The following is a 16,023-nucleotide window of genomic DNA, read 5'->3' on the forward strand; positions in this document are numbered from 1 at the left end:
ATCTCCATCACAGCAACCGCACAATGTTCAACCACTCCAATCTCCATCACAGCAACCGCACAATGTTCAACCACTCCAATCTCCATCACAGCAACCGCACAATGTTCAACCACTCCAATCTCCATCACAGCAACCGCACAATGTTCAACCACTCCAATCTCCATTACAGCAACCGTACAATGTTCAACCACTCCAATCTCCATCACAGCAACCGCACAATGTTCAACCACTCCAATCTCCATCACAGCAACCGCACAATGTTCAACCACTCCAATCTCCATCACAGCAACCGCACAATGTTCAACCACTCCAATCTCCATCACAGCAACCGCACAATGTTCAACCACTCCAATCTCCATCACAGCAACCGCACAATGTTCAACCACTCCAATCTCCATCACAGCAACCGCACAATGTTCAACCACTCCAATCTCCATCACAGCAACCGCACAATGTTCAACCACTCCAATCTCCATCACAGCAACTGCACAATGTTCAACCACTCCAATCTCCATCACAGCAACTGCACAATGTTCAACCACTCCAATCTCCATCACAGCAACCGCACAATGTTCAACCACTCCAATCTCCATCACAGCAACCGCACAATGTTCAACCACTCCAATCTCCATCACAGCAACCGCACAATGTTCAACCTCTCCAATCTCCATCACAGCAACCGCACAATGTTCAACCTCTCCAATCTCCATCACAGCAACCGCACAATGTTCAACCACTCCAATCTCCATCACAGCAACCGCACAATGTTCAACCACTCCAATCTCCATCACAGCAACCGCACAATGTTCAACCACTCCAATCTCCATCACAGCAACTGCACAATGTTCAACCACTCCAATCTCCATCACAGCAACTGCACAATGTTCAACCACTCCAATCTCCATCACAGCAACCGCACAATGTTCAACCACTCCAATCTCCATCACAGCAACCGCACAATGTTCAACCACTCCAATCTCCATCACAGCAACCGCACAATGTTCAACCTCTCCAATCTCCATCACAGCAACCGCACAATGTTCAACCACTCCAATCTCCATCACAGCAACCGCACAATGTTCAACCACTCCAATCTCCATCACAGCAACCGCACAATGTTCAACCACTCCAATCTCCATCACAACAACCGCACAATGTTCAACCACTCCAATCTCAATCACAGCAACCGCACAATGTTCAACCACTCCAATCTCCATCACAGCAACCGCACAATGTTCAACCACTCCAATCTCCATCACAGCAACCGCACAATGTTCAACCACACCGATCTCAATCACAGCAACTCTGCAATGTTCAACCACCCCGACCTCAATCACAGCAACCGCACAATGTTCAACCACTCCAATCTCCATCACAGCAACCGCACAATGTTCAACCACTCCAATCTCCATCACAGCAACCGCACAATGTTCAACCACACCAATCTCAATCACAGCAACCGCACAATGTTCAACCACCCCGATCTCAATCACAGCAACCGCACAATGTTCAACCACCCCGATCTCAATCACAGCAACCGCACAATGTTCAACCACCCCGACCTCAATCATAGCAACCGCACAATGTTCAACCACCCCGATCTCAATCACAGCAACTGCACAATGTTCAACCACCCCGATCTCAATCACAGCAACCCTGCAATGTTCAAAATGATTTTATCTTACGATAATTCACCAAATGTCCGTCTGTCTGTCTGTCTGTCTGTCTGTCCGTTCCCAGGTACCGCAAAAACGGCTGAACCGATCGCAACGATATTTTGGGTGGGTAATCCTGGGACCCCCTGGAGTAAAATAGGCCATATTGTTTTTCCAATTTCAGGTTTGGTCTCCCGCCTGACGTTATTGTCCCGGGTGCAGCACAAACGGCTGCCCCGATCGCAACGATACACCTCCATGCCCGTGGGATTGCCACGTGTGACCCCACTAGTACAATAAAATACAATATCCTTCAGGGAGACGGAACGGGATCGTCGACACGTTGACTGCATTAATTAATAAATATTTGTAGCTAAATATTCCTGATTCGATGATGTTTAATCATCCGGGATTAAATGGAATCCAACACGAGGATTATTCACAAACCGTGTGGTGATTCTGCAGTTGCGATCCAAAGCAGTACAAGTCGTGGAGTGATTAACATTATTTCGCCGCAGTGTTCAGTGCGTCCCCCAAACTGAGGTGAAGGTTTCGCAAAGCAGACTTGCAGCGTCCCCTGGTGCTCACAGCGAAGAAACCAGGACGCATTACATCACCGATGACGTCAGAGAATGTGGGTGGAGCGAATCGAGTTGGAGTTTTTTTTTTAAACTCTCGCTTTATTTGATAGAAGGGAAATGAACCTATAGCTACGAGCTATACTTGCTTTGGATAATGATCCAGATTATGGATTGGAATATTCATCCAGCTCTCAATGATCACCCTGGTATTTTGCAGGTCGGGCATCGAATCGTAAAGTGAATCTAGCTACAGGAGGCAAACACAAAAACCGTTCACATTGCGATACAAGCATGTAACTTGACAGGGATGTTCTTATATAGATAGTCTTTAAATGCAGTCGATTAGCCAACTAGAATTTCAACAGGGCGGCCATTATTTTCAAAATGGCCACCCAAATTCCTAAAATAAGCCATAAACTTTTTAATATTGAATTTAGGATGTACAAGTATCAATACAAAATCACAGAAATACAAATTAACCACAAGAGGTCGCCAAAATTGACAATTTATCATATATCCTAAGTTCAATATCAAAAAGCTTATGGTATATACGGCACTAGTAATTTTAGCGACCATTTTGAAAAAAAATGTCCGCCATGTTTAATTTCGAAATGGCGAATCGACTGCGTTTAAAGAGTATCTTTATAAGAGCATACCTGTCGACTTTCATGCTTGTATCAATGTGAATGATTCACCCTATTAAATAATGGGTGTTAACCTCTTAGCTAATTTATCCATCAGATGAGCATGAACTGGGTATCCCATCTGCTACCGTTAGTTGGTAGAAATTAAAGATTCCATGGTGCCCTTCACGAAGTCTCGCATACACCCAGTCGAGTAGCCCGGAGCGGGTGACCTATCCAGGATTGAAACCTCCACCAAGAAAGAGATCGCTTCCAGCTACTCGACCGAAAAAGATACAACTAAGCAGTCAAAAATCCAGGTGGAGTAAAAGCAAAACGACGGCGGGTTAACGTGCAGGTGCTAAAAATGAATACTGTACTGGTTCATAGCCCACGGTTACCAATATAAATAAAGCCAGAGACCTATAATTCATATCAGGTGATCCAACAAATCCCCACAGACCTTGACTGAATGTTAAAGTACAACACAACATGCATTTTAAGGCCATTTTCCCTGCTAGAGCGGGGGTTAGCCTTGCGGTCCCCATGACAATCTTCTCCATTTTGCCCTATTTTCTGCATCTCTCCTTGTTAACCCCCTTGCCCACATTTCTTCTTCCACCATCTTTAGCCAAGTCTTTCTCGGTCTTCCCCGTCCTCTACTTCCTTCTACATTCATTCCCATCACTCTTCTCAACCAGTCACTTTCATCCTTCCTCAACACGTGACCAAACCATCTCAACCTGTTCCTCTTCACAGCATCCATCACAGGCTCTATTCCCATCATCTTTCGCAATTCATCATTTGTCTTCCTCTCTCTCAACGATACTCCGCACATCCATCGAACCATTCGCATTTCCACCCTTTCCAGCCTTCGTTGCTGCTCTACATTCATGACCTATGTCTCGCTCCCATAAATCATAACACTTCTCACACATGCAGCATACACCTTTCCCTTCAGCTTCAACGACACTCCCCTCCTCGTCAGCATGCCACTCAGTTCCCGAAACTTCTTCCATGCACATCTCACTCCAGCAACCGTTGCCGAGTCTGATCCACCTTCTCCATTCAGCATGTCTCGTAGGTAGCAAAATGTTTTCACACCTCCCAGCTTCACGTTGTCTCCAAGATCCAACTCAACATTTCCTCCATCTGCAGCTCCCTCTGTGCACACCTGAGTTGTAGATAAGTAGATAACTTGTTTTGTTTTAGATAATAATAATAATAAGAAGAAGAAGAAGATAACATGATAAGTTGTTTTAGTAGATAACTAAAATGTAGGACAATTATATGAGACTTGTGAAATCTTACATTAATTACAAGGACAACAGAAGACAATTTGTGTATAAACATGTAGCTCCATAGAGCAGGTGTCTTTTCGGAGGGGTTGTAGTCGTCTCTCTCACGCTCTGCGGTCCTTGACCATTCCCCAATCCAAAAAGGACACTTGCCAGATGGTGTACGGCATTATAAGACGTCGAAGACGTATGGAATAAAAGGACAATCACGACCAGACATTATGGCTGCTTTTATTGTGTACAGCCACAAATATAAGCAAAGGAGAAAGGGAATGATGGTGCAAAGTACTTTTCTATTATTATTCGGAAGAAACGGGAAATGAGGTTGGGAGGAAATAGTATGGGATGAAAGGATGATGTATACGGTATACAAGGGGAAGGTCAAATTATGTGTATATGATGCCGTTACAGGAAGGATAAGTTTAATAAAACAGTTACGACAGACAAACATTGGAAGAGTAAAGTTCGAGTCACCGCGACCATTCAAGTATTCTGGTAAAAATGGAGCATCGCGCTGGAGTTGATCATCGTACGGGAAATTTATGGCCGTTTTCCTACTTCTTTACCATGCTCAAATCCAAGTTGTTGTTTTGTTTTTACCAAGGAAACTATACCCTTATATTCAATTATTCAGTCAGGTGGTTACACAAATGTCATTATCTCCATTCTAACGTGAAATTCCATATGGGATGGAAAAACCCAGCCTGGGTTGGACAGTGTGGAGGAAGTCAGGTTGGACTGATAGTTAATAAATAATACCAGAACAGCACTCGGTGGAGCGCACACCTCCGCCAGGCTGAACGGTCGACATTTTGTATCCCACCGATAGGCCGGATCTGGATTCGGACTTGAACCAACATCTAATCAGCTTGTTGTTATCATCTATTCAAATCATCCACCAAGTTTTGTCATAATCCGTCCACAACTGTTTGAGAAACTGTGCGAAATATCGTTTTTGGCCATATCACTCAATGGTGAAGAATCACTTCTTTTTTTTGTATACTGAATCGAGGCTCGTGAAAGCTGACATTTACTTCACAAACAAATGAACCAGACAAAGAAAATATATAAAAAGAGGGAGCGGAAGACAAGATGGGGAGAGAAGGGGAAGCACACAAACACAACATTTAAGAGCAGGGAGATGTGTGGGAGGGAGAGGGTTTGGGGGGAGGAGGTGCGGGAAGGGGGGGGGGGGGGTGGGAGGAGTATAAAACACAAGGACACCAAGGACTTCCAGGAAAGAAGTTGGTATTTCAAAAATGTGGATTTGGGGTGAAATTAGCGGGGGTAGAAAAGATCAAGGTTTTGGATGGGGGAAGATAAGAGATGGTGGTGAACAGCTGTTTTAAAGACCTGGAGGGTGGAGTGGGATTGAAGAGAGTGAGGGAGTTTGTTCCAGAGGCAGGAGAAAAGAGGGATGAAGGAGTGAAGGTGAGCAGAGAGTCTTGATTTTGGCAGTTTAACCATAAGAGGGTTGCAGGCAGATCTTGTGCGACCTGTAGGAATATTTGGGGGACAAAGCCCAGAGAGAGCTGGGGGGGGGGGGCAAAGCAAGAGAGGAGTCGGTAGAAGACGGAAAGACCACCAACCTGCCTGCGGTGAGTGAGTGAAAGGCCTTTGGAGTTAGCTTCATCGCGGGAGATTCCAATGATTCTGAACGCTTTGGTTTCAACAGCGTGAAGACGAGCTAGGTGTGAGGCAGGATATCACTTAATTATAGTATCCATATCCGGATATTCATCAAAATTGAATCAATTCGTCCTTGTCACACATCCAGCCTGTCCACGAAGGTTTGTCCAAATCTGTCGATAACCTTTTGAGATATCTTGTCCACAGACAAACAAAACAGACAAGACAATTGAAAAAATAACCTCAGTCCACCTTCGGAGGCGGAGGTAATAACAATGATGATCCAAAACTGCCCAGCAGACTGCATAATTTAAATTATCTGTAGAAATGAACACGAGGCATTATAGGAAATTATTTATTTTAATATTCCTTCACACGAAGCAGTTCATATAGACAGCTCGAGTGGAAGAAGCAATGAATTGCATTTGGAGGTCAGCTGCAGATTTCAAAATGAATGCATGATATGTACAGAATAACAAATGATTATGTTGTTTTGGGAGGTGAGGTTGTACCATTCAAGGACGTGGGACATTTGCAGACGTGAAAAGGAACCAAGATGACCGGGAACCTGCCATACAATTCAAATCAGTGCCAACAGTACCGGCTCTCATCATCGTTCCAGGATCGGGCTCATGGTCCGCTATAAATGGAGAGGTCGGTTCATAGATCAGAAACCCTCAATTATGGACAATTACGCACAGTGCTTTACAAAATAATTTAGAGGTTATGCAACGGCAATTATTCAATCTAACAACAACATTAATGACCATCTGCAGCTCGCATGAAGTTCACCTCTGTGATTTGCATCGAGCGGCAAAGAGGGAAAGGCCTCGTGTGGCTTGGCCTAGCAGAGAGAAGGGGGTGCCGCACACAGCCCCTGTCTGGATAAAAAAAAAAAAGAGGGCCTTTCCAAACTCCAGCCCACAGTAGTTTTGCACATGTAGCAACATGGGTAAAAATCAACTCACACTTTAATAACATATAGTGGTAAAAAAAAGAAAGAATACACCTCACTTGTGTAAACTCAAGAACGTTGCAAGAATGATTAGCTATTCCTTGTACAATTAAAAAAATACAGGTATTTCTAAGAAGCTGTATTCCTATTTTTAAGCACATTTTGCCCCCAAAACGCAGTAGCGCATATTATATTTAATATCTAAACTAAAGGCAAAAATTTTAAGGTTTAAAGTAATTCAAACTCCACAGTTAACATACCAAAGATACGGTATTGCAAAACTGAAACGAATGGAAACGTTCACATTTCTGATAAAAGGGTTGCCACAAAGCAAAACGGTTCCACGAGCTCACTACATGCCCCCATCTTGATGGGTTACAAGACATCCGAGGAGCTGCAGCTAGAGCTGAAAACAATAACATGGGTGATACCACGGTACCAATGCAAGTCTTCGTTTCGTCGCTCTAGGTTCATCGAAGAGGTGGGATTGGTGGTGGGGCACCACGCATATACCTTGCGGAGTCGTCTGCAATGGCGAGGAGGTGAAATAAGACACGAGATGTTAAAACATTCAACATGGACAAGTAGCCTCACGTGATCACAGTTACTGCATGGAAAAGAGAGGCAAAAATAAGCAAGAAACGTCCATATCGAGCAGCAACCACCAACATTAAGATTAAGGATCATCTACGTATTACATACAGAAGAAGTGAGACATCTTTGAGCCGTCCCCTTACCTATTCTATGCATTATGTAACTGCAAGCACTGAACTAAGGGTCCACCACCTCCCTTTTTCGTGTCTCGTATGTTGTGAAGTGGCAGGTGGCCGTGGCCACTTCGAAGCGTTCTGTCCTCACAAACCTCCCAAAGATTTCAAAGTGTAACAACTTGTCATTTTATTTACAAAATAACTTGGAGATTATGCAACAACACTACATCAAAATTATTTTGAAAATATAAAATAATTTGGGCCATTTACCTCAAAACAAACCACACAAATATTATTATTATTATTAAAAATAATAACAATAATAATAATAATGCGTTCTCTTATGAGGAACGTCAACAGATGAGGCCATAAGGCCCATAAAAGCCTGCAATATTATTATCAATTTCTGGTTGTTTGTCCGTGCTCTATCCTTTATAAATGACTAGCCGAAAGCACCCGGCGTTGCCCGGGTTCTTTTTGAATGAATTTACGACTATAATTCAGCTTTTACTCGCAGCCGTAGAAGATTGACTACTATAATTCAGCCCAGCTTTTAATTGCGAAATGGGCCCAGCCCGGCCGAGGCGGCCTCAACCGGCCTCGCCACATAGCCTATAACCTTCCCGGGGCCTGGCCCGACATTTTTGGTTCTTTTTGAATGAATTTACTACCATAATTCAGCTTTTACTCACGGCCGTAGAAGATTGACTACTATAATTCAGCTCAGCTTTTAATTGCGAAATGGGCCCAGCCCAGCCGAAGAGGCCTCGACCGGCCTCGCCACTGAGCCTATAACCTTCCCGGGGCCCATCCCGACATTTTTTTGTTTTGGAGGTTTCCTCCTATCTTTCACCGTTCAGGAAATTAGCGTGTGCAGACCAACAAACAAACAAAAACTTTCTTTTATATATATATAGATGAGCATCAAGCAAAGAAGCAGCACGTACAATTTTTAAATGAAGGTCTTTGGTACGACTCGGCCAGGGTTTGAACTGCCGACCTCCCACACTCAGAGTGGACGCTAAAGGCAGTACACCCCCTAGTCTGGTGGTGTCTGGTTAAAACGTAACTTTTGCCTTATCTTTTATGCAACAAAACTATGTTATTCATATCTCATTCAGCTCATGCATCTTGGTTCAGCAATTGAAAAAAATATTGGAGTCTAGATTCATGTCTCTCTGAGAGAAAAACGGTTCAAAGATTTTTGAAAGAGATTTATGTTTCTCCGTTTCAGCTTCCAAATAAGACATTTGGCTTACTTTTATCATAAACTAGTGGAGCCCACCCATCACTTTGCTGACTGACCAATTCGTCCTCCAGTTTGCCAAAATAAAGTTACCCTTGTGAAGAGTGCTTTAACTTCAGCGTTGCCCAGGTAAAAAAGGGAATTGTAACACCACTAGGTGGCACTACACGGTGCACATTTACATCGAGAATTTATGCCCCCCTCCCACCACTGCCCCGCATGAGGCCGCGGCACATAGCCTATGTTACCCCCCACACAAAGTTTTATTTGTACCCTGAGTTTGGAGTTTGCAACTTAAAATATGTGGCTGTGCATAGAACACATACAAACAAAGAGAGAGAGAGAGATTTTTTGCCTTTTATACATATAGATTGAAGTAGCAAGTTCGATCACATTCTCATAATCACCAAATTGAAAAAAACACCATCACCCTTAAAAAGTCACAATCATCATCAATCAAACAAGCAGCAGAAAAATGCTCAAACAAAGATACACCAACATGTTCAAAACTCTTGATTCCAACCAAAAGGAAACACCTCACTGTTAAAACAAATAAAGAAACCCTGTAAACTATTGAAAATAAACTTTACAGAAATCCAAAACTGCTTTCTTCCTCTCTTCACCCAAATGAAAGCAATACAATATTGAGAAATGGAAAATAAAATAGAAGCATTTAATTATTTCCGACAGCGATCATGTGTATTTCAGCCAAGTTACAACTACCAAGCATTTATTTATTTTTGGGCCTGAGACATACTTGCTGTACTTAGCAGCGAAACAAGCAGGTAAATAAACAGGTAATTCCCGAAGACAAATGGGGAATCGATTAAAAACTTTGTGAATTAAATTTGTCAAAACTTAGAGCCAATTGTAAGCTTTAACTAATGGTGGGAGAGTTTGGTTGGTTGGTCAAAGGGTAAGGGGAAGATAACGTTGAAAGGATGCAAAATCCACTTTTTTGAAATACCAACTTCTGTCCTGGAAGTCCTTGGTGTCCTTGTGTTTTATACTTCTCCCTCCCCCCCCCCCCCCCTTCCCACGCCTCCGCCCCCCAAGCCCTCTCCCTTCCACACATCTCCCTGCTCTCAAATGTTGTGTTTGTGTGCTTCCCCTTCTCTCCCCATCTTGTTTTTCCACTCCCTCTTTTTATATATTTTGTTTGTCTGGTTGATTTGTTTGTGAAGTAAATGTTAGCTCTTTCACGAGCCTCGATTCAGTATACAAAAAAAAAAAGAAAAAAAAAAGTGTTTTGATTTAACCTTTTAAACTTTGCTTTATTTAAGGGAATGAAAGCCGATTAAAAGACCATGATTTCAGCATGCCAGTTGGTATGCCAAGCCAAAGCTTTATGAACAAATATTTACCCGAAATGAATTGTGAGTTTTGTTTTGCGTGCACTCTTTGTACACTAATATCCACGAGAAATTCTGGCTCAGATCGGCCTGACCCGACTCAACCTGGAATGAAATTGCTTTTTCGTTGTGAAATATAATCACACTCTTTTCCCAGACATCTACAGAAACAACTATAACGGCACTCGGCATACCTCCGCCAGGCCATACCTCCGCCTCCATACCATCCGGCACTGAAAGGCCAGATCTGGATTCGGACCTGAACCAAAATCTAAATCGGCTTGTTCTTGTCACCTAACCACCAAAACTCATCCACCAAGTTTAGTCATAACTCGCGCATACGTTTTTGAAATATCATGTTATTTATCGCTTTTCTCCCGATCTCTCAATGGTGAAGAATCACTTAAAAATTAAATAATTCTCGTATCCGAATCCATTTTCAGATCTTCACCAAAAAAGAATAGATTCGTCCTTGTCACATACACTACCTTTCTGAAAAATTTCATCCGAACCCGTCCACAACTTTGAGATATTTTGGTCACAGAATTTCATCCGAATCCGTCCACAACTTTTTGAGATATCTTGTTCACAGGCAATTAGACAAACAAGAAGACGTCATGCGGAGCACGATACTTGCAAAATCCGCCCCCCACCCCCAAGAAAAAAAAATTCCATTGATACAGGAAATTATCCATTTCATCAAGACTAAAATTGACAATCTTGATCAAAGCTCGAGTCAACAGGAAGTAAAGTGACGATTTTTCAGATGAAAAATGATGATTTTGTAAGGTTGACCTTGAGTTGACCTTTTGACCTCAAAAATAGTTAGTTTCCCTATTTAGTGACTCAATGTGCAAATTCTGTTCAATTTTCAAGTCAATCGGATGAAAATTGAGGATTTTAAAAACATGGCCTATGTTGACCTTTTGGCCTATGTTGACCTCAAAAATAGTTGGTTCTTGAATTCAGTGACCATATATGTAAATCCTCTTAGAATTTCAAGTCAATCAAATGAAAATTGGTGATTTTAGAAATTCGGCCTATGTTGACCTTTTGGCGTATGTTGACCTCAAATATATTTGGTGGTTGAATTCAGTGACCAGATGTGCAAGTCCTCTTCAAATTTCAAGTCAATCGGATGAAAACTGAGGATTTTAGAAATTTGGCAAAGTTGGTGACCTTTGGCCTATGTTGACCTTTTGACCTATAGGCCTCAATATAGGCTTCTCTCGATATAGGCTTCTCTCAATATAGGCTTCTCAAAAACTATAGGCTTCTCAATTGGGACGACCTATACAACTTAGTGAAGTTTCGTGACGATCGGTTTAGAATTGTGACCTGTAGGCCGGTGACAAACAGACAGACAGACAAACAGACAGACAGAACCACAAACGCAACCGACCAATATACTTGAAAAATCTCCGATTTTGAAGTAACAAACAGACAGGGGTGAAAACAACCTGCATCCACCTTCGGTGGCAGAAGGAAAAATCACTTGACGATATCAGCTATTTCAATAAATCTTATCATTTCTGGTTTTGGATTGAAAATATCCAGAAGCATCCTGTCACCTGAGAAAGTGCCACAAGACCATGATGAACTACTTTTTGACAGCCTTTACACTGCGTGTGCCACACCAACAGACATTCATGTCGCAATTTATTTTTCTGAATTCAGACCAATTAAAAACAATTTTAAAAATTTGAATGCAGATTGCAGACATGAAAACCCATTATAAACCCCTCTAAAGGTCGGCGGTTTGATTAGTCTTCATTCGTATGCAGCACATGGCTGCAGATCAACTCACAATTGCTGGGGGTGCAGCTGTGCCACTGATGCAGTGGCCCCTGTAGGTTACAGCAGAACTTCGGAATTTGTTCATGGTGCCGGCGATAGTTCCCTAACTCTTCACGAAGGACACTGTGGGATCTTTCCAACATCCACCAACTAATGGGCAGCCAAGATGCCCGTTTAACGGCCATGTGAGGGAAAGCACTCACATTGACGAATCACGCAGGATGCGAAACACGAAGATGACAGTTTATAGCTGGGTCGGGTTTGAAACCCATAGTCAGAGAGCCTACTACACTCTATTTCAACCCATAGCATACAAAAGGTTTGACCCCCTAGAGTTGTTGGGGGTATCAAGCTGAGTAAAAAAAAGTATGTAAGATTGACCCCCCCTGCTGGAACTAGTCACCAGACCCCCCTAAAATGACCCCAATAATGGGTTATTTCAACCCATCTCATACATGGACCAAATTTGGTTACAATATAGTGTCATGTCAGGACATTACAAAAATGTCAAATCTAACAACTTACCCTGCTGGAAAGGTGATGTTAGACCCCCCGCAAAGTACCCCCCAAAATGGGTTATTTCAACCCATCTCATACATGGACCAAATTTGGTCACAATATAGTGTCATGTTAGGACATTACAAAAACATCAAATCTAACAACTTACCCTGCTGGAAAGGTGATGTTAGACCCCCTGCAAAGTGCCCCCCCCCTAAAAACGGGTTATTTCAACCCATCTCATACATGGACCAAATTTGGTTACAATATAGTGTCATGTCAGGACATTACACAAACATCAAATCTAACAACTTACCCTGCTGGGTAGGTGATGTTAGACCCCCCGCAATCTCCTATTGCATATACGAACCAAATTTGGTCACGATGTACAAATATAACAAATCTAACGTTACCCTTCTGGAAAAGGTGGGTGATGTTAGACCCTTCCTCAAAACAATCTACACACAAAATACATGATACTTCAAATATATAAACTCACCATCAGTCAATGAGGATTACTATTTATTATCACAAGACTCAAACATAAACGAAACATGACTTCCTGTCAGCAACAGAGCTCTTATTTTAGGGAAGACATCATGATTTATCGTTGTTTTAAAATTCATTTAAAACAATAAATGATACAGGAATAGGTCATTGGTGTGGTCATCAGCATCATCATCAGCGTGGTTTATTAAGTTTATTAAGGCTACACAGAGAGAAATGTTTACACAGCTTGTGTACAATTTTACACATTTCTGATGTTAAAATAGAACTCCAAAACTGTTATGTAAACATTTACATAGGACCTGATATGTAAAATTTTACTAATTAATTATGTTAAGTTTTACATAATTCATATGTAAAAAAAAATTACATATCTCTTATGTAAACTTTTTGCACAGTAATTATGTAAAAATAGAACTCCAAAACTATAATAAATAATATATTGTTTATAAGTGCATCAACAATATTTTATTGGTTGTCCTCTATTGGCTTCCGTAGTTTACAAAAAATATTACCAAGGAGGGCCTAGCAAGGTCATTTGCATACTTTTACTAAACTAGGGGCATTAAATGATGATGTATGTCAATGTACAGACATGTCTTAAGCTGTTAAGTTGTTACATTTGATAATTTGTAATATCCTGATGACATGATTGTGACCGAAGTTGGTTCATGTAAACGATGGCTTGAAACAGGGGTACTTTGGGGCCGGGGGGGGGGGGGTCTAACATCACCTACCCAGCAGGGTAAGTTGTTAGATTTGATGTTTTTGCAATGTCCTGACATGACACTATATTGTGACCAAATTTGGTCCATGTATGAGATGGGTTGAAATAACCCGTTTTTAGGGGGGGGGCACTTTGCGGGGGGGTCTAACATCACCTTTCCAGCAGGGTAAGTTGTTAGATTTGATGTTTTTGTAATGTCCTAACATGACACTATATTGTGACCAAATTTGGTCCATGTATGAGATGGGTTGAAATAACCCATTTTGGGGGGTACTTTGCGGGGGGTCTAACATCACCTTTCCAGCAGGGTAAGTTGTTAGATTTGACATTTTTGTAATGTCCTGACATGACACTATATTGTAACCAAATTTGGTCCATGTATGAGATGGGTTGAAATAACCCATTATTGGGGTCATTTTAGGGGGGTCTGGTGACTAGTTCCAGCAGGGGGGGTCAATCTTACATACTTTTTTTTACTCAGCTTGATACCCCCAACAACTCTAGGGGGTCAAACCTTTTGTATGCTATGGGTTGAAATAGAGTGTAGTAGGCTCTCTGACTACCAGGATAGACAGCTAAATGGCAAGTATGCGCCAATTATCACCCTGGTGGACTTGTACCAAAGAAAAATAAAGTGGTACACGCTGCTTTGCTTTGACACTCAGCATTGGAACATAGAGCACAGACAAACCCCATTGGTTTGTATTCCATGGAGAGGGTGGGGGAGGGGGGGAATGTTTCTCCTGAAGTGTCCTGCGGAATGTGGAGGGAAAAGCTATGTCATAAGAAGACATCGACGGCACCAGAGTGCCTCGGGAAGTTACATTACCCCGCGTCCTCGACCCCCACCAAGTAGTCAGGTTCACTATGTTTTTTCGTTCAAATTTTTTGGAGATTAGCAAAACTATATATTTTTGGAATATTCAGAGCATGAGGAATCCAAAAATTAATGTTGGCATTTGCGTAGACACCTTTGGGAAAATGACATTCAGGACAGTGATGAAGATCTGTAAAAGCATATTCCTGAACGGTATATACCTAGTAGATCCTGTGTGTAGGACTTATAGTTCAATCTGATACTAACAAGGCTGCTTTCTTGCTTTATAAACCCATACCTACAACTTCAAAGGACTTGCAATATCATGTATTATGTAATACAGTTATATCACTAATATAAAGACAATAGTTTTCAATTACCTTTGTTTGTTGCTTTTCTATAATCCTGAGCACTATTTTGAGGCCTTCATTGGATTCCTTGACCCAGAAAACATAGGATTAGCATATTTAATTAAGTCTCTAGGTTGACTAGAAGCCGAGACAGCGCAAAATATGTATTTTATGGCGGCCATTTTGAAAATCCAAAATGGCGGCCATGCAGGTGTCTGTGCAAATGCCAACATTGATTTTCGGATTCTCCATGCTCTGATGATTCCAAAATGGCGGCCATGCAGGTGTCTGTGCAAATGCCAACATTGATTTTCGGATTCTCCATGCTCTGATGATTCCAAAATGGCGGCCATGCAGGTGTCTGTGCAAATGCCAACATTGATTTTCGGATTCTCCATGCTCTGATGATTCCAAAATGGCGGCCATGCAGGTGTCTGTGCAAATGCCAACATTGATTTTCGGATTCTCCATGCTCTGATGATTCCAAAATGGCGGCCATGCAGGTGTCTGTGCAAATGCCAACATTGATTTTTGGATTCTCCATGCTCTGATGATTCCAAAATGGCGGCCATGCAGGTGTCTGTGCAAATGCCAACATTGATTTTCGGATTCTCCATGCTCTGATGATTCCAAAATGGCGGCCATGCAGGTGTCTGTGCAAATGCCAACATTGATTTTCGGATTCTCCATGCTCTGATGATTCCAAAATGGCGGCCATGCAGGTGTCTGTGCAAATGCCAACATTGATTTTCGGATTCTCCATGCTTTGATGATTCCAAAATGGCGGCCATGCAGGTGTCTGTGCAAATGCCAACATTGATTTTTGGATTCTCCATGCTCTGATGATTCCAAAATGGCGGCCATGCAGGTGTCTGTGCAAATGCCAACATTGATTTTCGGATTCTCCATGCTCTGATGATTCCAAAATGGCGGCCATGCAGGTGTCTGTGCAAATGCCAACATTGATTTTCGGATTCTCCATGCTTTGATGATTCCAAAAATGTGCAGGTTTGCGCATCTCCCAAAATTTTGAACGAAATTATATTTGTTAACATAGTGAACCTGACTGAAGGTCACTGGCTGTGTTTGTCTAAAATAAAGTCCTGCGTCTTCCGATGTCTCTGTCTACTTGTGTGCACGTGATTTATGTGACTGCTCCCCCATGAGCTTTCGACCCTGCAAAAAAAACAATTCACCTTCAAACGTGTAAATACGAAGTACTCCACATGCATGTGATATAATGACACCACTTCCACAATGGCCTGGACTGGTGTAACT

At 42.1% G+C, this 16,023-nt stretch overlaps 1 protein-coding gene across 3 annotated transcripts in view; it reads right to left on the reverse strand.

Moving 5' to 3' along the window:
* Positions 1 to 6,125: 6,125 nt before the first annotated feature.
* The window catches only part of LOC137437018 (WAS/WASL-interacting protein family member 1), a 164,779-nt gene continuing 154,881 nt past the window's right edge, over positions 6,126 to 16,023 (reverse strand). For all 3 annotated transcript variants that reach the window (XM_078786701.1, XM_068131327.2, XM_078786695.1), the window contains exon 9: positions 6,126 to 7,267. In XM_078786701.1, the coding sequence (XP_078642827.1) occupies positions 7,212 to 7,267 (56 nt within the window). In that variant the 3' untranslated portion in view covers positions 6,126 to 7,211. The remainder of the gene's footprint in view (positions 7,268 to 16,023) is intronic.

Source organism: Myxine glutinosa, chromosome 1, assembly GCF_964187855.1.
Source record: "Myxine glutinosa chromosome 1, kmMyxGlut1.1, whole genome shotgun sequence".
Lineage (NCBI taxonomy): Eukaryota > Metazoa > Chordata > Myxini > Myxiniformes > Myxinidae > Myxine > Myxine glutinosa.